Below are 21,698 nucleotides of genomic sequence, written 5' to 3'. Positions count from 1 at the left end.
TTTAAAGATGTCATTCCACTGTCTTATTGCTAGCATTGTGCCTAAAAAGAAAGCTGCTAAATATTGATCTTTGTTCTTTCGTAGATAATATGTCTTTTTCCTTTGGCAATTTAAAGATTTTATCAATGGTTTTGAGCAATTTGATTATGACATGTCTTGGTGCATTTTTCTTCATGTTCCTTTTGCTTGGAATTTAACTGAACTTGAATTCGTGGATTTTATAGCTTCTATCAAATTTGGGAAAACATCAGGCATCATTTTTTCAAATGTTTTTCTGCCCATTCTCCCCTGTTTCTTCTTCAGGGACCCCAATTACACACCCAGGAGGGTTTTGCAGTGTCTAACAATTCATTATTCCTTTCTTTTCAAAAATCCCATCTTCACTTTAAATTTTGCATAGTTTCAACTGCTATGTCTTTAAGTTCATTAATCTTTTTCTTCTATAATATCACATCTACCATTAACCTCGTTTAATATTTCTTAGTTTTATTAAACATATTAATTTTTATCTCTTAAAATTCAATTTGGGTCTATTTTTTAGTATCTTCAATTTCTTTGCTTAACTTTTTGAACATATGAAATAAAGTCATAATTACCATGTTAATGTCACTGCTAATTATAACACCTGGGCATATTTTGATCAGTTGGTTTTTCTCTTCACTATGGATCAAATTCTGCTTTGGCCATATACATAAAGGTTATTCTAAGAGGTATAAAGCAACATTTCACAACCATGGGTGATTTTGCTCCCCAGCAGACACTTGGTACTATCTGGAGACATTTTGTCTTCACTGGTAAAGTGCCACCTGTCACTCTAGAGAAAATGGATGCAAAGTGGTCTATACACTGAACTGACCGAGTACAGTGATCTGACGCCTCAGAGTTGGAAACTTTAGCCTGTCCCCCCAATAGAAGGATACACAGGGTCTATATTTTTCCATAAGTATCTCTCATTAAGACTTCTCAGCCAAAATATGGACACAGTCAAGAGGCAAAGATCAAATGAAGGATGTTGCCTTCCCACTCAAACTTGTGGTTTTAGAGCTGGCCTCCCTGAAACCATTAATAAAATGGGAGAAGATGAGGATGGACCACTAAAAACAAACAAATACTACAAGAAGACTTAAGAATTATGTTTAAAAGAAAGATTTGGGTTTTTATAAGTTTATTCATAATGAACTGACTGGAAGCAAAAACCCCAAAGCCTACAAAAATACTGAGGAGATTAATTTCCAAAAGGCTGGCCTAAATAAAACCAGCTTATTTATTTGATCACTAAAACAACTCTCAGGCTTCCAAATCTCTACAAGGAGGAGGTCACCTCTGAAAACTGTACAATCCCCAAGGAGGGTGTACTCTTGAACACTAACTTAGATGTCGCCACAGAGGACAGTGGAAAACGGCATGGTTGTTGGAGATGAGAACGAGCGGGCAGCCAGATGGGCTAACCAGGAAGGCTTCTCTAACTGCCGGAGGAGGGAACCTTGTCTGTTTCTGTGGACCACTGACTACAGTGTTTCCCATTCCTCCCTTTACAAAATGAGGGTTTTTATTGCACTTAGACTTTTCCCTATCACGTCTGCACACTGGATGTGAGATGAAAAGATACCTTGTCACTGGACTGTGAGGAACCATCCTAGACCTGACAGACAGGACTGTGCATCACCCAGGACCCTTGACTCTGAGCAGATAAAGTAACTGAATGGGGGCCTTTGAATGTCTCACTTGGGAGGGAGGGAGTGTCTTCGTGTGGGAATAAAGGTCACAGGTGGGAGGGGGGATCGGGATGGGGAATACATGTAAATCCATGGCTGATTCATGTCAATGTATGACAAAAACCACTACAATATTGTAAAGTAAATAGCCTCCAACTAATAAAAATAAATGAAAAAAAAAAAAAAAAAAGGTGATCACAGACATTGAATGGCCAAAGGGTAGGCAAACTATGATTGACTTTGTTAACTGTTCTCTAAAACATTTCCCCCTTCTTCCACAGACATAACTGCTTTAACAGGACACGTGGCTGCCGCGGTACAGACTGTATTACTTTGTTCTCTTGCAGCTTGGTGTGGCATGGACAAACATTTTGTCGTTGGAACATGAGCAAAAGTAATATATTCAAATTACTCACTATTTGCTTAAAATAAAAATTCTTGTTCTTCATTTGCTTAAAATTTCCCCCCTCTCTGAATTGGAACTTGGATATGGCATTGATCTAGTTTTAACCATGTACATGAGGACAACATCCTAGGAGACAGTAGAGCTATAACATTATCTAAGTCATCTATAGAGCTGGGTTGCCTGCCTTTCTGGGCCAGTCTTTCTCTTTCTGGACTGGTATGTATGTGCGAGAGAAATAAACTATCCTATTTAAACCACCATATTTTTCATGGTTTCTCTTTCATGTGCTCTTCTGCTTTCTAAATAGCAGCTTAGCCCACACCCTAATTAATCAAAGTTACCCAGGCCACAAGTAAAAGATTTTGTTATAAATTCATTTGGCTATACCAAACCCAAATTTCCTTAGTCAAAGGAAAACAGCAAAGGAGAAAAAAGACCAAGACTATGAATTTTTTGGTGATTTTATTTTCAGTAAAAAGAGTATATTTTAACGTTTTCTCAACCTGCATAAACCAAGTATCAAGTTTTTATATGCTTCAGTTGAATCTCCTCTGACTGATTATCCTATTGTGATAATATCTATCGATTTCCACAGTGAATCATCAACCCTGTCAGCACTTTAATGAACAAAATTAGTCTATTTCATGCTGAAAAGCAATGCCAGCAACTCTTGCAGATAAAAAGGGTCATAAAAACTTATTGGGCAGTGACATCCTCTCACAAAATCTCTTGATAGTATCTCCCTATGACCAGCCCACACACAATGATTGGTCAGAGTGAAACGGAATTTGAGTAGGGCATTAAACAGCATTCAAGGATGACTTCATACATCTTAATGGCCATGAAAAAGAAATGGATAGACTGAGTTTAGGAATCAAATATTATTCTAGCCAGTCAATGGCAGAGAATATTTTAATTTCATGACCATTCTTCTTCTTTTTAAAAAAAAGTTATTTATTTATATGGCTGTGCTGGGTCTTTGTTGTGGCACGCAGGCTCTCTAATTGCAGCTAGCAGGCTTAGCTGCAGCATGTGGGACCTCAGTCCCCCGACCAGGAATCGAACCTGCATCCCTTGCTTTGGAAGGTGGATTCTTAACCACTCAACCACCAAGGAAGCCCTCATGATCATTCTTGATAGCTAGCTGGTTTTCATTAGCCTGAATTCAATTATTTGTTGACGTAACAATTGCTCCTAGTTTCCCTGACTCTGTTTCTGTCCTATTCAACCAGTGATGTTTCAAAATTGGGATAACTATCTTTAAACATGCAGTTGAAGGAGTTGAAAACACACTACCCCAAAATACAGCTTCTTGCAATGCTGAATACTTTAAGCTGAAGGAGTCTGAGAAAGTGGCCTTTTCCCACCTTCCCCCATCCTTCTCCTCTGAAGCAAATCATAACACCCTCATGTGAGAGGTACCCTTCTATACCTGGAAGGAAAAACATCCTTATCTCCCAGAGAGAAAGATGCTGCAAAGAATTCAAATAAAAAGGTCTTACAAAATTTTTCTCAGTTAATCATACTTCCTTATGACTGTTCACTCTTCAGGAAACCTAGCATGAAAACACTCAAGTTTAACTGATTCTTCAGGTCTTCACTTCCTTTTGAAGGCTCCTATGTCACGTAAAACATATTAAACAAATTTCTAAGCTTTCTTCTGGTAATCTGCAAAAATTAGCATTCAGATTCAGGCATGGATTCTACGAGGGTTGAGGAAAACTCTTCCACCCCTACTCAGTCTTCAAACAGTATGGATAGAAAACTTTTTCATTCATAGTACAATGTCAACATGGACTTGAGAAATGGAAGTTGGTTTCACTACAATATAAGAATCTCCTGCTATGAAATGGGGGAAAGCATGGAATTTGGGGTGGGAGCTCTGGAACTGAGCATCAAATGGGAATGATGATCTCTTCTTCACAGGGTAACTGTAAAGTGTAAAATATCTACACATCTACAGTCTAATGATCAAGAACATTAATTCAATAGTTCAAGACAGGCCCAGTTCTGAGGCTGGTGTGTCATTCAACTAAACAAATGACTTTAGCCAAGTTATTCAACTTCTCAAAGCCTTTGTTTCTTCATCTGTAAATGAGGATATTGACTCATAACAATCTTTCTAAGATCACTATTGAAATGAAAGGTCATACATTATGATAAGTGAAATAAGCTAGTTACAAGAGGACATATACTATATAATTCTACTTATATGGGATACCTAAAGTAGCCACATTCGTTGAGACACAGTAGAATGGTGGCTGCTAGCTGATGGGGACAGGGAGAAATAGGGAGTAATTACTTAATGGGTTCAAAGTTACAACTTGGGGAGATGAGAAAGCTCTGGAAGAAAGCTCAGTACAAGTGACCAACTTTATGTTATGTATATTTTACTACAATTTTTTAAAAAAGAAAAGAAACAAAACAAAACAAAAAAAGAAACTGGGCTTCCCTGATAGCTCATTGGTAAAGAATCTGCCTGCCAATGCAGGAGACATGGGTTCGATCCCTGGTATGGAAAGATCCCACATGCTGCAGAGCAGCTAAGCCTGTGCACCACAACTACTGAACCTGTGCTCTAGAGCCTGGGCCACGTGCCACAGCTACTGAAGGCCGCACGCCCTAGAGCCTGGCTCTGCAACAAGTGAGGCCGCTGCCATGAGGAGACCACGTGCTGCAACCAGAGGAGCTCCCACTCGCCACAGCTAGAGAAAAGCCTGTGCAGCAACAAAGACCCAGCACAGCCAAAAATAAGTCAATTATTTTAAAAAAAAGAAAAAAAAATTAAAGGTCATGAAAATTAGTTTAAAAGTACAGCATCAGGCATATTTTAAATGCTTTACAAATGATGAGTGTGTAACAATTAATTTTATTATTTAGTTTTAAAGTGCATTAAGAGTTCATCATAAATGATAAATGTACAATTAGAGAATTTTTGATGACAGTCATTAGATTTGTTAAAATATGGATCCAACAAATTACTTGGGTGTCTGGAAACACCTGCTAAGAATAATGGAAATACAGAGGTTTATGTACTAAACACACACCCTCACATTTACACATGCATACAGTGACATTTCACTGGCTTAGAACAAATGAATTGTTCATATTCAAGGATGCTGCTGAAAGGGACTTTGAAGTAAGATTATAAGCAAATTTGTTGGTATTCATTCTTAATTACAATAGATTGATTATTCTTTTGCATCTAACCTTATTATATTGCCCTCAAAACTCTTTTTTTGTAAGAGAGACGAACATAAACTTCAGCCAAGGAGTTAAACAACAAATGTGGCAATAATTCCTATCTATTCACTAAAGAACTGAGATGATTGTGTATAGCATATATAGTGTGTGTATATGTATATACATAGATATGGGTACAGACACATTCATTTATACACACACACACATATACATGCATATAGTAAAGATTAGCAGTCAGTAAGACAGAGATTTAGAGCCTTTAGAAACAATATTTTCTTATCCCCTTACCTGTAAGTAAGGAAATTAAGTGTTAGAGTAGATGATTTGATTAAGACCCACATTAAATGGATGGCAGAAATATAATCAAAGCCCTTCAGAACCTCATCCCATGCATCACCCTCAAATGCACCAGAGCAAAGAACCTGCCTCAGCCCTTCCTCCTCATGCCTCTTTTAATGCTGTTCATGCTGCCTAAAATGCTCTCCTCACAATGTAGTCATCTTTGGAAAATCTTTCCTGGAAAATCTTTCCAGAGCGAACATGGAGCCATGCCCTTAGGCTCCCGAAGCTCCCCTTTAAAACCCCAGGGCAATCATCCTGATAACAGTCTACTCATCTGCCATCTTCATTAGACTTAGAACAACCTGAGGACACACACTGTCGTCTCTGGCTGCTCCCACACCTGACCCTGGACCTGTAGACAGTAGGCACTCAATGAATATCCGTTGGACAGGTGACCTAATCCAGCACCACAGCTTCTCCAAAAGGAGACAGGAAAGCTGGCATCAAGACTGCAAGTGGCAAGCTAGCTTTGGAATGAAGGCAGAGCACACCTTCATTAAAGACAGAAGCACAGCAGAGGATGAAGGCGGAGAGGGATTCTTTTTTTACGTAAAAGAAAAGAAGGCTTGAGTGTGCTAAATGTATTCATAGAAGGACACTGAATTTTATTATTCTTAGTTCTCTCAAGTGACCCCATATTTCCCAGGATACAAGATCATATTAATTACTGACAACTTGGAACGGAGCATGTTTAATCAACTATCCTCTCCTACTGGCATCTTGGACTGTCTCATGAGAAATAATGAGAAATCACCTCGAGAAATTTGCTGTGCTACACAATATATACACAGTAGTATTTTTTTCTGATATCAATCCCTCACCTATTAAATGTACTATTTATAAAACTCTAAAACTTTAAAATTCCTTGAGTATCTTGCACTAGTTAGAAGCCCAAATTTGTGTTTGTTAGCAGTTTTAGCATTTAGTATTCACTGGATAGCATACTAAACCAATCTATCTGCAAAACGAAATACAATACAGAAAAAATTAAAAACAAACTAAACATTCACACAACCAATTATGTTGGAAGGGGAAACCAATACAAAGGAATAGCAGTATCACCAAATTGCAAGTGCAGGACTATCAAGTTTTCTATTTCAAAAGGAGTAGTGTTTTGCTGCCACCTACAGGGAAACAGGCATTCCTTCATGAAAGTTACAAAACTAATTAACTAAAGGTGCAAAAACCATTGCAAATCCAAAAGAATGTTATGAGTTACTTCATATTTTCAGGTTTTTATCTTCTAATTTTGTAACCTGAATAGCCGCTGCAGAAACTACAGCCTTAATTTCAGTCCTACATTAGATCACCAACTTCAAGCTCAGAAACATTTTTTTTTAACCCAAATTGGTAAACCAAAGACTAAAGAGAACTAAAATCCATTTTCTATTTTCAAGCTAAACGTTTTGCTCTTCACTTCATGCTTTCTAACCCTGTGTGGTATTTAAATATGGTCCCACAAGGAGAGAGCCTCTGGAATATGAATTGATCCTTCTTTCTGGTGTCAACAGAAAGGAAAAGGGGAATTGCATTTTGAAAGGTCAAAGGAATCCTTAACCAGCCAGCATAGTGTTGAATAAAAACTGATTTTTTTACTTTCAAATAAACAAGGCCCTATTTTATTTTACTTTATTTTATTTATGGGTTACATCAGAGATGTACTCCCTACTTTTAAAAAAATATTTATTGGTAATTTGTGTTTCTACTTTGTAAATTTTTATTAAAATATAGTTGACTTACAATGTTGTGTTAGTTTTCATGTATACAGCAAGATGATTCAGTTAAGCATATATATATGTATGCATTCTTTTTTAACATTCTCTTCCATTATATATTATTACAAGATTTTGAGTATAGTTCCCTATACTCTACAGTAGGTCCCTGTTGTTTATTTTATATATAGTAGTTTTATATATAGTAGTGTGCATATTTTAATCCCAAACTCCTAATTTATCTCTGCATCTCCCCCATTTCCCCTTTGGTAACCATAAGCTTATTTTCTACATCTGTGAGTCTATTTTTATTTGGTTTTCTTTTCTTAAATTTCACATGTAAATTCAGTTCAGTTCAGTCGCTCAGTCATGTCCGACTCTTTGTGACCCCACAGACTGCAGCACACCAGGCTTCCCTGACCAGTGCCAACTCCCGAAGCTTGCTCAAACTCATGTCCATCAAGTCGGTGATGCCATTCAACCATCTTATCCTCTGTCATCCCCTTCTCCTCCTGCTTTCAATCTTTCAGAGCATCAGGGTCTTTTCCAACGAGTCAGTTCTTCGTATCAGGTGGCCAAAGTATTGGAGTTTCAGCTTCAACATCAGTCCTTCCAATGAATATTCAGGACTGATTTCCTTTAGGATTGACTGGTTGGATCTCCTTGCAGTCCAAGGGACTCTTCAAGAGTCTTCTCCAACACCACAGTTCAAAAGCATCAACTCTTTGGCGCTCAGGTTTCTTTATAATCCAACTCTCACATCCATGCATGACTACTGAAAAAACATAGCTGTGACTAGACGGACCTTTGTTGGCAAAGTAATGTCTCTTGCTTTTTAATATGCTGTCTAGGTTGGTCATAGCTTTTCTTCCAAGGAGTAAGTGTCTTTTAATTTCATGGCTGCATTCACCATCTGCAGTGATTGTGGAGCCCAAGAAAATAAAGTCTGTCACTTGTTTCCGCTGTTTCCCCATCTATTTGCCATGAAGTGATGGGACCAGATTCCATCTTAGTTTTCTGAATATTGAGCTTTCACTCTCCCCTTTCACTTTCATCAAGAGGCTCTTTTTCTCTGTCTTACTTCACTTAGTATGATATCTCTAGGTCCATCCATACTGCTACAAGTGGTATTATTTCTTTCTTTTTATGGCTGAGCAATAGTCCATTATGTGTGTGTATATACACACACACACACACACACACACACACACACACACACACACACACACATATTCTAGAATATATGTAGAATGTAGAATAATTCTAGAATCTACATTTTCTTTATCCATTCATCTGTCAATGAACACGTAGGTTGCTTCCATGTTTGATTATTGTATATCTGTATAATATATTTGGCTATTTGTATAATAAATAGTGCTGCAATGAACATTGGGGTGCATGTATTTTTTTTTTCAAATTATGGTTTTCTCCAGATACATGAACAAGGCCCAATTTTAGACTTCTGGGATTCTCTACTAAGACTCTTTTCTTGATTTGAAGATATTAACAGTAGATGAGCTTTGCTTTATAAATTAGGTTTTATGGTTCAAGCAACAACCTTGATGATCCAACATGAATTAGCTGAAGCACAATTCACACCTCAACCCGGGTACTTCTTTGGTCTCCCTTTTAAAGGAACTCCTATAATATACTCCTCAGGAACCTACCAGTAATTCTCACGGCCCCACTGAGCAGATGCTACAATTCTCAGATAGGGATTCCAATGGTGGAGCATGGAGACAAAACAGACACATTAGCAACTGCTAACAATGAAAATAAGGACCATCCATTTTCTAAAAATACTGATACTTGGGATCCCTTGATGTTCAAATGAAACTGCTGTGTACAACTCAGAATCAGAAAATGTTTAAAGCTGACTCTAGTTACAGGAGATTCTGATGTAGAGTTAAGACTGAGGATTTTTGTCGTGTACATTAACAACTCAATGCCTGGCAGGCCATGGTCCATGGGGTTGCAGATAGTCGGACACGACTGAAGCGACTAAGCACGCATGCACTTTTTACCCTCCTGGTTCTGGAACTGCCTGCATCAGATCTAGAGGGTAGGGGGATGGCTAAGAGCAAGAATTTGGAAATGTTCAATTTAAACAAATTACTTGCGATTTAGGTGGTTCCAAAGTACACTGATGATTAATAATCACTTTGAGTTCTATTGCTGTTTTGCTGTTCAGTCGCTAAGTCGTGTCTGACTCTTTGCAACTCCATGGACTACAGCACGCCAGGCCTCCTTGTCCCTCGCCATCTCCAGAAGTTCACCCACATTCATGTCCATTGAATCAGTGATCTAGTGCTGAAGGATCTCACAGTACTGTAATATAACTAAAATAAATTGGGATAGTCTCTTATTGAAAATTGGTGGGAAGATTTTTTTTTTCTTTGAAGGAGGAGAAGAAAAAGTAAGGAAAAGAGATTTGCTTCCATACATTAAGAGGACTGTCAGACACTACTTCAAACAACTTAAGGAAAGGCACTGTGTGTCCACTGTTGTATCCATATCATTAAGCACAGTGTCTGGCTCACAACAGGTGTTCAAAAGTCATTTACTGAATGAACACATAAATGAACGAATGTTATTAGTATACAATGTGTTTTACTGGGTCCATTCCCAGTAGGGAATGCTAGATGAGTTGGCAGATAACAAGTGGAAGATTACAAAATGACAGGTTATTACAGGTGAGAAAACAAAGACGTCCTAAAATGGTATAGGAAAAGGTTATTTTGGCTGTAGAAGGGGCATAAGGAAGCAGGTTGCGACACACAGGTCATGGCTTATTAGAGAGCTCCCAGCCTGCTGACAGCAGGGTAACCTGGAAGGTTTAGAAGGAGGCCAAAATACGAAATACAAAAGATTATTTCTCCTATGAAATACCGGACAAGTTTCTGGAAAGACGATTCCATGATACAAAAATCAGGCTTACTGCAGCAGGCTACTGACATGAGAGAAGTTTGGTTAAAGAAAGAGATGTTTCAGTTCAGCATGTAGATTCTGTTTGATATCCAAATCAGAATCACATAGTTAAACTGGAAAAAAAAAGTATTGTAACACAAATATATTTTCTATTTCTCATGTAATGTGAAATATTTCTTTCTAAACGCTGAACAATGACATAAACAGAGTAAGCAGGGATAAATGAATAATCTGAGAGAAAAAAATTTCAATTAAGCAAGTAGATTACATAAACCCAGAGACAAGCACAAAGATACGTTTTTTAAAAAAATAGTAAAATCTGCCCTCAAAGTCAATTATATTTCAATATAGCTGGAAAAAAAAAAGTGCTAGGGTTTCCTATAAATCTAGTCTGAATCACAGTGATGACAAATACAAAACTCACATGTATGAGTAAAATGAAGGTTTTCTCAGAATAAGGGGAAGAGTTTTACTACTCCTTATGCATAGTGATTCTGAATAGAAGAACACAGAATTCAACAAAGAAACAGAATATATAAGAAAGACTCAAACAGAAATTACACTCAACTGAAAAACACACTAAAAGGGTTCAACAGCAGAACAGATGAAATAAACGTAAGTACAAATCACTGAGCTGAGAGAGCAATGGGAAACACCCCACAGAGTAGCAAAACAAAAAGGAATTAAAAGAGGTGAGGAAATGTTAGGGGTCTCTGGTACAAGATCAAATGGAATAACATTCACATGAGAAGAAAGAAGAAGCCAAAAGGACTATTTGACGAATAATGCCTGAAAACTTCTCTAATCTGCAGAAGGAAACAGTCACCCAGATCCAGGAAGCCCTGAGAGTTCTAAACAGGATGAATCCAAAGACAAACACACTGAGACACATTATGGTTAAAATGCTAAGAGTTAAGGATAAACAGAGACTCTTAAAATCACCAAGAGAAAAGCAATTAATTACTTAAGGAAAATCTCATAAGGCCATCAGAAGACTTTTTTCATCAGAAACTTTACATGCCATAAAGGAGCGGCATAACATATTAAAAATGCTGAAAAGAAAACAAAAAACACACAAACAACCTGCCAACCAAGAATTCTCTACTGGCAAAGTTAACCATTCAGAATAAAGGAGATATTGCGAGTTTTCCAGGTAAGCAAAAGCTAAAGGAATTCATCACCACTAAATTGGCCTTATTAGAGATGTTAAAGGGACCTCTCTAAACTTAAAAAGTGCTAATTAATAATAAGAACATATAAAATTAAAAATCAATATACAGGCAAATAAATACTAAAGGTAGTGGATCAATCACTTATATAGCATATACGAAGGCTGAGACAAAATTATTAAATAAAATCAAACTACAATAATTAAGATACACATAGTAAACTAAAAAGGTATAAAATGTGTCATTAAAAATATAAGACATATGGAGAGTACACATATATAGGATGCTGTATGTAAACCCCATAGTAGCCACAAAGAAAACACTTATTAATAAATACACAGAAGAAAATGAGAAAGAAATCTAATACTAAAGAAAATCACGAAAAAATCATGGGAAAAGAGAAAGAGAAGAACAGAACAGAGAGGAGCTACAAAAATGATCTGAAAAATTAACAAAATGACAGTAAATCAATTGTTTAGTCACTCAGTCATGGCCAACGTTTTTGCAACCCCATGGACTGAAGACTGCCAGGCTACTCCATGGAATTTTCCAGGCAAGTTTACTGGAGTGGGTTGCCATTTTCTCTGTCAGGGGGTCTTCCCAACCCAGGGCTAGAACCCATGTCTCATGTCTACTGCACTGCAGGTGGATTCTTTACCAAGGGGTAGGGAGAGGAGAATTTCTATATCCAATAATAACATATAGATGTACTGTAGTACTTACTAAGCTATAGGCACCAATCATATATAAATTCATTAAACTCTAATAACTATCCTATGTGATGAATGTTACTAATATCCCCACTTTAAAGAAAGGGAAAATGTAAGTTACCTAAAATGTTACTATTAGTCACTCAGTCATGTCTGACTCTTCACGACTCCATGGACTGTATAGCCTGTCAGGCTCCACTGTCAATGGAATTCTCCAGGCAACAATACTGGAGTGGGTTGTCATTTCCTTCTCCAGGGGAATCTTCCCAACCCAGGGATTGAACCTGGGTCTCTGCATTGCACGCGGATTCTTTGCCCTCTAAGCCACCAGGGAAGACAGTAAGTTACCTAAGATCATTGGATAAACTGTCGAAGATGGAATCTGTTCTCAGGAGGCAGAAGAAGAGTAGGAAGAAAAGCAAGTACTATGCTAATACCGTTTTGATAACTACTGAGAGATCAAGTTAGATAAAAAATAGAAAAGATGACAACTAGATTTCGTTAATGAGTTGGTCAAAAAAGCTACAATAGCATGGTATGGAAACATACCATAGTAGAGATCACTGAACCAATAATATAAAAGATATACTTAATAACATTTACATAACATACACAGCCCCTCCAAGATAAGGCTCATTCTTCTAAAATTTAACCAGAATCAACTGACTTCCCTAAAAACATCCTAGATATTTCCAAACAAAAGTACATAACATTGGAGTCTTCAAAACTGAGGCATTTCATTTGTTTACAACAATTATTATAATAATTACTTTTTAAGTTGCTTTGTTTTTCCTTCAGGATCTATAAAGGTATGTTATGTAGAAATTCTGATTTTTCAAGAGTATGGTTGTTAACTGAGAGCAGTTTTGCAATATGGATCAAAAATTAACATGTGATTACAGTTTGACCAACAATTACATTCTTAGGAATTTATCCTAAAGATACCATAAATATGCAAAGATGGAATTTAAGGATGTTTGTTATAGTTCTGTTTAACAGGGAAGTCTAAAAACAATTTTAATGTCCATAAAAGTTAAAAATATAAAATTGGTTAAAAAAATAAAATTGGCTACATAAATTATGATACATACAATAGAAAAATAAGCAGTCATTTAAAAGGCTAAGGAAGTTCTATGTGTAATAATAGCTCCTGGGTGACTGTAGTGCTTACTAAGTTACAGGAGCCAATCATATATTAACTCATTAAACCTTAACAACAATCCTATGGAATAGGTATTACTAATATTACCCATTTTAAAGACGAGGAAACTATAATTTGCCTAAGATCACCGGACAAATTGTGTAAGATGGGATTTAAACTCAACCAGTCTTTTAACCACTACATGTATATTATAACACAGAAGGATATTTATAATATATTATTATATTAAAAAGTCTTGTTCAACAGCATTTTTAAAAGAAAATAAATATATATTCATCCTTTTACATTGTTCTTTTAGATTTACTTACTACCTCCCCATCGTCTTATCTGTAACCCTCAAACCCATATTAAAACATATTTATTTATATACACATATATGTGTATGAGTATATGTAGGTAGGTAATACATCCTTATATATTCAATAGACTAAAGCATGGGAGAAAGATTTTACACCCAATTTTTATTATGGTTTCCTCTGAGGTAGGGTTATAAATGGGCTTTAACTCTATAATGCTTATATGCTTGTGGTCAGGGTGGAGGGAAATGTTCTGTCATTTACTTTTTAATCCTTGTCAGAAAGCAAAGAATCTATTCTGATTAGAAACTTTCTCTGCCAACATGAAGTCACTCAGATTAATTCTCACGGATCATCTCCCATCTATTATAATGTACTATGCTGTGACTACTGAATACATCATATAATCACTAAATTCAATTTTTAGGAATATACCTATCCTACCTAATGGATTCTGCCAACAGCCTAAATAATTTAATGATGATACTATAAAGAATCAATTTTTTTAGCTGAGTAGCTTTCTAGCCACCTGGTAGACTGTTTCTAACCCAAAAGTAAATAACTCCCATTCAGAAAACAGATGTTATAAACCATACTGAGCAATAGAGACACTCACCTATGTTTATGTTGTTTAAAAATGTTATTAATTCAGCTTTACCCTTGCTAAGTCAAAAGATTTCAAACAATCTGGGGCCTTGGTTCTATCAATTATCAGCTGGGGGAGAGAATTATTAAATGGTTTTCTCTGATACAGTTTATGGTTCTCCTACAAATAACATCTGGATATTTAATATATGCTAATAAGATGATCTAAGCTAACACTCAATGCTCAAGTGTTAGCACTGAGTGCTCAAGTAATGTTAAGTAATTGCTCAAGTAATGTTACCTTTCTGATTCCCCTCATCACAAGAAGTAGAGAGAAATCCCTCTGCAGCTATACTGAAAATTGGTTAGGCTAGGTTCAGAAGCACTTTCAGCGATCCCTAAGTTTATTATTTTTATATAAACAAGTTTACATTCTTTTATCTGACAGATTAGAAGCTAAAAATTAATCACTGTCAAATGCATTTTGGGGTATTCTTTTTCTAGGTGGGAACAGTCAGATCAGTTAAGTACACTTAGGTACAGCCTATGTGTACTGATTCTATGTGGGGTCAGCTCCAAAATTCAAACAAGAGCTCCTAAAGTAACTTTGTCAAATGAATTGTTCATATCTAAACTCAAAATGAAAAATATGAAGTACACTGTATGTACATTTTAACAGAATAAGAGAAAAGGAGCAGTAGCCCATGTCTTGAGTTATGTAAGGCCCATGTAATGTGATGCCTTTGCTTTGGATAAAAGTATTTAATGGTTAAGCAGGAAAGCTCTCCTAAAATATCAAGAGGTTCTCTGAAACTTCAAGTTATGATCTTTGGGGCAATGTGGAAGACTTATGGGGAACCTAGTAATAAATTCAGAGTAACTTCATGAATATAACACTAATCACAATAATGACAGTTACCATTTATTAGGCAATACAACTTTCCATTATGTTAAGGGGTTTTATGGATCCTATTATTTAGCAATCCTATGAATTAGTTTTCATTACTATCTCAAAACTCAGGGTCTGAGCACTATGAGTAATTTGCCCAAGGTCATACATTAGAGCTGAAATTAGAACCAAATCTATCTGAGTCTGGTGTCTGCAATTTTAACAACTACATTTTACTAGGAAAAGGGTGAGCCTGCATCTTTTTATAAACAAGGCAATTTTCACCTTCAATAATAGAACTTCATTTTTAACCAAAGGACAAAAACCAATCAGGTTATTTTCATCAACTCTGCAGCAAATGTCTTGCTGTTACTACACTTTTAAAGTTGCATTGATATGTTGATATAAAATCCAACGAGGTAATTATAATTGAATTCTGACATGTCATATAAATTTCTAGCTATCAGAGAAAGAACTGCAAATTGCAAGTAGCAGTTTCTTTTTTAGTCAGCATATTATGGAAGCTTTCTAATAATTCAATTATATGTTTAGCCACCTTTAGAGATGTTATTATGGTAAGAAGCATTTTAAGGAAAAAGCTGGCATCATTTTGACAGAGAATAGGTTTTAACTTTTTCTCATATCATCCAACTCGAATGAATGGAAATATTTTTATATGCTACTGGAAAGAGTGTTATGATAGCAAGATTAAATAGATTACAAGAAAATCAAACTTGAAATACACAACAACAACAAAAGATGGGAGAAGGAGAGAAGAGCAGAGTTCCTCAGAGAAGTCGTTTTTTGTGTTCAAGAATCTAGAATGAGTCAAAGGTTGTAAACTGAATGATGCTCAGTTCCAAGGGCAGAGAGATAAGACAGTTTGGTTAAACATAAAAACGGACTTACTTTTAGGAGAGCCAAGGCTACATGAAAGATTATGTTCAAACCCTGAAACAGAAAGAGAGAGTCAAAATCAATAATCACATCGATCACTATTAAGTATTTTCCCAAGACCTCCACATATCATTAATAAAATCTGATTGTTTTCATTTCCACATGCAATAATAATTAAATGATGAGATTTTTCAAAGGTATTTTTCTTCTCTGAGAGGCTTATAATAAATTTTAGGTCCTATTTAATTGATACATAAAATTATTGCTTTTACAGTAAATTACTTTTCTTCAGTCTATTTCTGGTTCAAAGCCTCCAAAAGTTAAGTTCCTTGATCAAAATGGCAGTGACACTGAAGTCTAAAATTATTAAATGAAATTTCTAAGTCCCATCTGTGTTATATGGTTACACTGCCCGTGGAAAACAAAACAGAGAACAAAAGGTGTTCCTGGTAACTGAGGCAGATTATATGAGGGGAACTGTAAGCATCACACTGGATTTCCACTACCTACCATTCTAATTGTTTTGTTGTTTCAGTGTTTGTTTTCAAGGAGTATTTGTACAACTAGAGGCTGTAATTAGGGGCTATCTGCTAGACTTCCTTGTCTTTTTTTTTCCTGAAAACCAGAGCAACATTTCTTCAGGAATAAAAAAAATTAAATAGCTTGCTAAGAAGCCATACTGGAGCTGAATTTTGACTTTGAGTGAGATGTTGAGATATAAAAGTCAAGAGAAAGGAATCTCAAATGCTCAAGATGACAGAGGCAGAAACAAAACTGCCACAGAATACGCTGTTTCTTTGCCATGCAAGTCATAATTCATGAGAAAAAAGACCTTTCAAATTTGAGCTAATATCTCCCATTAGTTTGTATCTTCCCGTAACTATGTGGTATGCCCTCTTCAGCTTGGTCACAAGTATAATCTAAACTACCTTTTGGACATGGAATTGTACTAGATGTGCTATGCAAAGAACTCCTAATGAACCATCCTTTTACTATCTCCAAAATCAGAAGCAAGGATTAGGACTAGATAATTAGAGTATATTCCTGTTATAATATAAGAATCTCTCACATTCAACTACCGAACATATGATGTAATGGCAGAAGAGATGAATGATAAACACAAAATAATTGGTTGAAAGTTTTGAGTGTACTGAGTAATTCGTTAAGAAACCAAAGCACTAAAAAGCATAATCAGGCCAGAAGACAAAATCAAATTGACAAAGAGTTCATTACCACACCAAGCAATGATTCTAGACTAGTTTTGATCACTATTAAAAAAAAAGAGAGAGATACTATTATAATAATAACAATAATAATAATTTTAAAACAACTTGGGTTACAATTAAGCGGAATTTGCTTTCTTAATCTAAATTTGGACCCTTGCCCTCTAGCTGTAGGCCCTGCTCCACATTCCCTCCATCCCCCACACCACAACCACTAGGCATAGTCCAACCTCACGACCTGAATGCTGTGCTGATCAACCTGCCATGAAGACCAAATCCACAGGATCTCTGATTCTTAGTTGTTTTTTATTCAATCACTGTCACTATGTAAGCACCTCTTGTCTCTAGCTCTCTAATCCCCATAAAGCTCTGGCCTTCCTCCTAAGCCCGTCTCCCACCCTTCCATCTCCTTTCCAGACTCCTTCAGAGTTCATGTTCATGTTCAGCCCCATTCCATGTTCAGCCAACTTTGCCATGCTCTTGACCTCCCTACCAAACATTTCCCCCACCTCCATGCTTTCAAAGAAAGAGTGAAATCTAGGGATCCATGTAGCAACCTGTATTATGGCTTTCATTTTTCAGAGCATGAACTTGATTACCTAAGTTATATATGCATTTAGCAGCTGCAGGCTAGGATCACTCTCCAAAGCCTCCCAAATGAGTAGTCTAATGGCATTTTCACCTCACAGTGTTGATGTAACATGTATAATAAGTGCTTATTTGATAACCAAATGATTATACTTGGTATCTCCAAGTTTTCTCGGATTTATTCTTTTCCATATGGACCCAACTAGACCAATTTGTACAGTAAGAAATAACAGTAAGAAACATTTTCTTCAATGATCTCAAATTATTGGACAATTGAGCTATGGAACACACAAAGAATAATTTAGGGGAAAAAAGAATCTGTAAATAACCAAAACAGCTCTTGCTAATAGCAAAGAAAAAACTTATTCAAATTTTAATTTCACTTACACTTAGAATTAGTAAAGAATCTGCCTGCAATGGAGGAGATCTGGGTTTGACTCCTGGGTCAGCAAGACCCTCTGAAGAAGGAAATGGCAACCCACCCCAGCATTCTTGCCAAAGAATCCCATGGACAGAGGAGCCTGGCGGGCTACAGTCCATGGGGTCCCAAAGAGTTGGGACAACTGAAGCAACTAACAACATGATTTTATTGTTTACAGATATCAGAAGTAGCAAGCTAAAAGACAAAGTATGTGCTAGATGGGATTAGGGACATAGCCTATAGAGACAAGTTATCAGAATCAAAATATTATACTTGATAGAAGGTAAACTTTTAAAAAAATGTATAGCTATCTAGGCTCATCTAATGATGTCAAAAGACCTTCAGTTGCTAACATTACTGTGGTAATCCCAGAAATATTAATGAATGCTTATATTATATTTGAAACACTGTGCTTAAGAAGAAAGCACTGTCTGTGTTTTAAATAAAAAGTAGCTTTTTAAGCTTGGGCAGCTAAAGAGGTTAACTTTCAATTATTAGAAGATTTTATACAAATAAATTCTTTAAATAAGTTCATAATGTACATGTTTATGTGAAACCCTACAAGTTATCATAAAAAAATGAAGAAAAGTAAAGACTTCATAAGCTTTAAACTGAAGTAGAATAGTGTGGCCAGACTATACAAACAAAAGCACAATCTTTTCAGACCTCTAGATTGCTGGAAATTAGAAAAAACATGCTATTCTGCCAAGTTCTTTATTTCACTACAAATGTATCCTGATTTCCTAATAGAATAAAAAAGGCAACTTTAGTCAGACATTTTAAATTATCTATTTTTCTCTTTTAGATAAGGCTTATTCCCATTTAGGAATATAATTAGAGGTATTATTAAATTATAGTAACCTCCATAGGCCAGCATTCAGGCAGCACAAGTAGGTTTCTCTTAAGATGACAATGTCAGTACAAACTTCGGTCCTCAACCTGCTAGCCACCAAAGAAATACATCGTAAGCAAACAACCGTTTACTTTTCCAAGGCACCAAAAGAACTAAATGCCCCATTATTTTATTGTCCGCTTACTCTTACATGGTCCAACATTTGTCTAATTAAGCTGAAATATATTAAAAAAAATTTTTTTAAAGAAAAGAGGTCATACACTTTCAAGATGACTCCCTATTCAGAAATATGTAATCTATAACTGTTTTTCACTGAGGGGTAAATAAGTGTTCCTAATGGGATTGAAAGGGTTAAGGTACTTAAAGAATTATTAAGAGTGAAAATAACAGGTAAATACACTGTCATGGCTACTTACCATTTATATGCAAAGTCTAACTCCAAGGGCAAGATAATAAATGAGTCAATATCCATTGATTACTTCCTACATGTCAAGATCTAAATTAATTACACTATAAACATGTCCTTACTTAGTCCCACAACAACCTGAAATTCCATTTTACCCACAAAAAAATGAGATTTAGAGAAGTCAAATTATATTTCCTAAGGTCATAGAGCTCTTAAATGGATTTTAACCTATACAGTATAACTCTAGAAGTCATACTCATAACCACTGTTAAGAGAAGATGGCTGAATGAATGAATGAATGAATGAATACCTTAGCTGAGTATTACTTAATGTGGCCTCTAAAAAAAAAAAAGAAAAATGTGGCCCCTAATTCTTAAAGGATTAAAGTGATTCTTCCCATTTAAAGACAAGTATATTTTGAGAGCAAGGAGGAGAAAGATTAATAATAGGTGACCTCTATCAAAACCAGATTTTATTATTTGTCTCCATATTAAAAACACTCACAAAAATCATCTGACCGCTTGCAGGACGTGAAGCAATAGAAACTCAGCTTGCTGTGAAAATAAGGGTCACCACCTTTATCCAGTGACAACAGACAGCGACCATCTTCTGGGTATGAAGTAGTTCCTTAACTGCCTGGGAAGCTGCTGCATCAAAATTCAGTCACAGCCTGGAAAAATCTTCACTTTAAAGAACACCTACAAGTAATTGCCTCAAATTAAATAATTGCTCCAAAGTGCAGATCATCGTGTTCCTGGGTAGGCCGACAATGGAGCACCCACCAGCCTGTATGACAGCAGGTGACAGAGCGCTCGCTGAGACAAAGGCGCGAGTGTCTTGGCTCTGACAGCAGGCAATCATGGGCTCGGGGGGCTGACAGGCTGTGTGAGAAGCTGTCAAGAACTGAACTGGCAGCGCTGAGAACAAACGCTGGGAAGGTCGTGTCGAAAAAGTGCCAAACGTGCCTCCGCACTGGGGTCCTCAGGGACCAACGTAAAAGGGGAATAAACAGTATATGGAAGTGGAGAGCCAAGCAACAAGGTAGCGAAAAATGATCAGACAGGTAAGTGGAGGACAAACACAGCTGAAGCTGGGGGAAAAGGGTGCTGCTCTTTTGGCCATCCAGTGTGGGACACGTCACTCCAGAAGGGGGCAGCGACTCACTGAGACAGCATTTAGAAAGCATACTGAATGAACTGAGCACTTGCTCAGTATTCAATAAACGCTAGCAATTATTACTAGGTTTGCATATTTATTGCCTGCCATATCTTACATTTTATATATTGTTTTCACTAGTTCTCTCAATACTCTTGGGCATTTATGTTACCGCCACAATTTTAGAGATAAGAAAACAGAATCAAAGACATCACACTGTTAGTAAATGGTAATGCCAGGGTTAGAATTTATGTATGTTGAACAAAAAAATGTCCATGCTTTTTTTCACCAATCCCATCTCTACTGCAAAGCCAATGAGATTTTGGTAAAATATCTGTTATGAATTAAAGGTGGTCATAATTCTCAGACACTTTTCCCATTGACAGGCAGAGTCTTGGTCCTTTCCTCTTGAATCTGGTAAGACTATTACTGCTTTGACCAAGAAAATATGATAGAAGTGAAGCTATACCAATATTCTGGGCTCAGGTTTCATAAGACATTGATTGATGGCTTCCATATCCTATTTCTTGGAGTGCCCTCTTGGAAACCAGTCACCAAGTAAGACGTGCAATTACACTTAGATTCCCAAGCTCCAAGAGGCTGAACACAGAGGAAAGAGCGTGCAGGACACACGCCATGCACAGAAAGAGGTCAAGAAACACCCTGGTGCTAGGTATGTTAATGAAGATGTCATCCTGAAAGTGAATCCTCCAGCTTCAGGTGCCCTGGCTGATGCCATGTGGATCAGAGATGAAGCACACAGATAAAGTCTTCCCAAATTCCCGAATTATGAAATTGTCAATAAAATAAACAGAAGTTCTCAACTTTTAAAAAAAACTTTTACTTTGAAATAATTTCAAACTTGGAAAAAATTTGCAAAAATAGTGTCAAGAGCTTCTGCTCACACTTCACCCAGCTTCATCAAATGTTAACATCTTACAAAACAACCAAAATCAAGAAAGTTGTATTCAAATTTTGTTAAATGTCCCACTAACGATTTTTTCCTGGTCCAGGATCTAATCCTGGATCATAAATTG

The 21,698-nt window shown here is 36.5% G+C and overlaps 1 protein-coding gene across 3 annotated transcripts in view; it reads right to left on the bottom strand.

The window, feature by feature from the left end:
- RABGAP1L (RAB GTPase activating protein 1 like) overlaps positions 1–21,698 on the bottom strand; it is a 657,985-nt gene that overhangs the window by 169,633 nt on the left and 466,654 nt on the right. For all 3 annotated transcript variants that reach the window (XM_065936086.1, XM_065936087.1, XM_065936089.1), the window contains exon 18: positions 16,028–16,069. In XM_065936086.1, the coding sequence (XP_065792158.1) occupies positions 16,028–16,069 (42 nt within the window). The remainder of the gene's footprint in view (positions 1–16,027; positions 16,070–21,698) is intronic.

The sequence above is a fragment of the Muntiacus reevesi genome, chromosome 5 (assembly GCF_963930625.1).
Source record: "Muntiacus reevesi chromosome 5, mMunRee1.1, whole genome shotgun sequence".
NCBI classification, from domain to species: Eukaryota; Metazoa; Chordata; class Mammalia; order Artiodactyla; family Cervidae; genus Muntiacus; species Muntiacus reevesi.
This window is presented reverse-complemented; position numbering and strand designations above follow the sequence as displayed.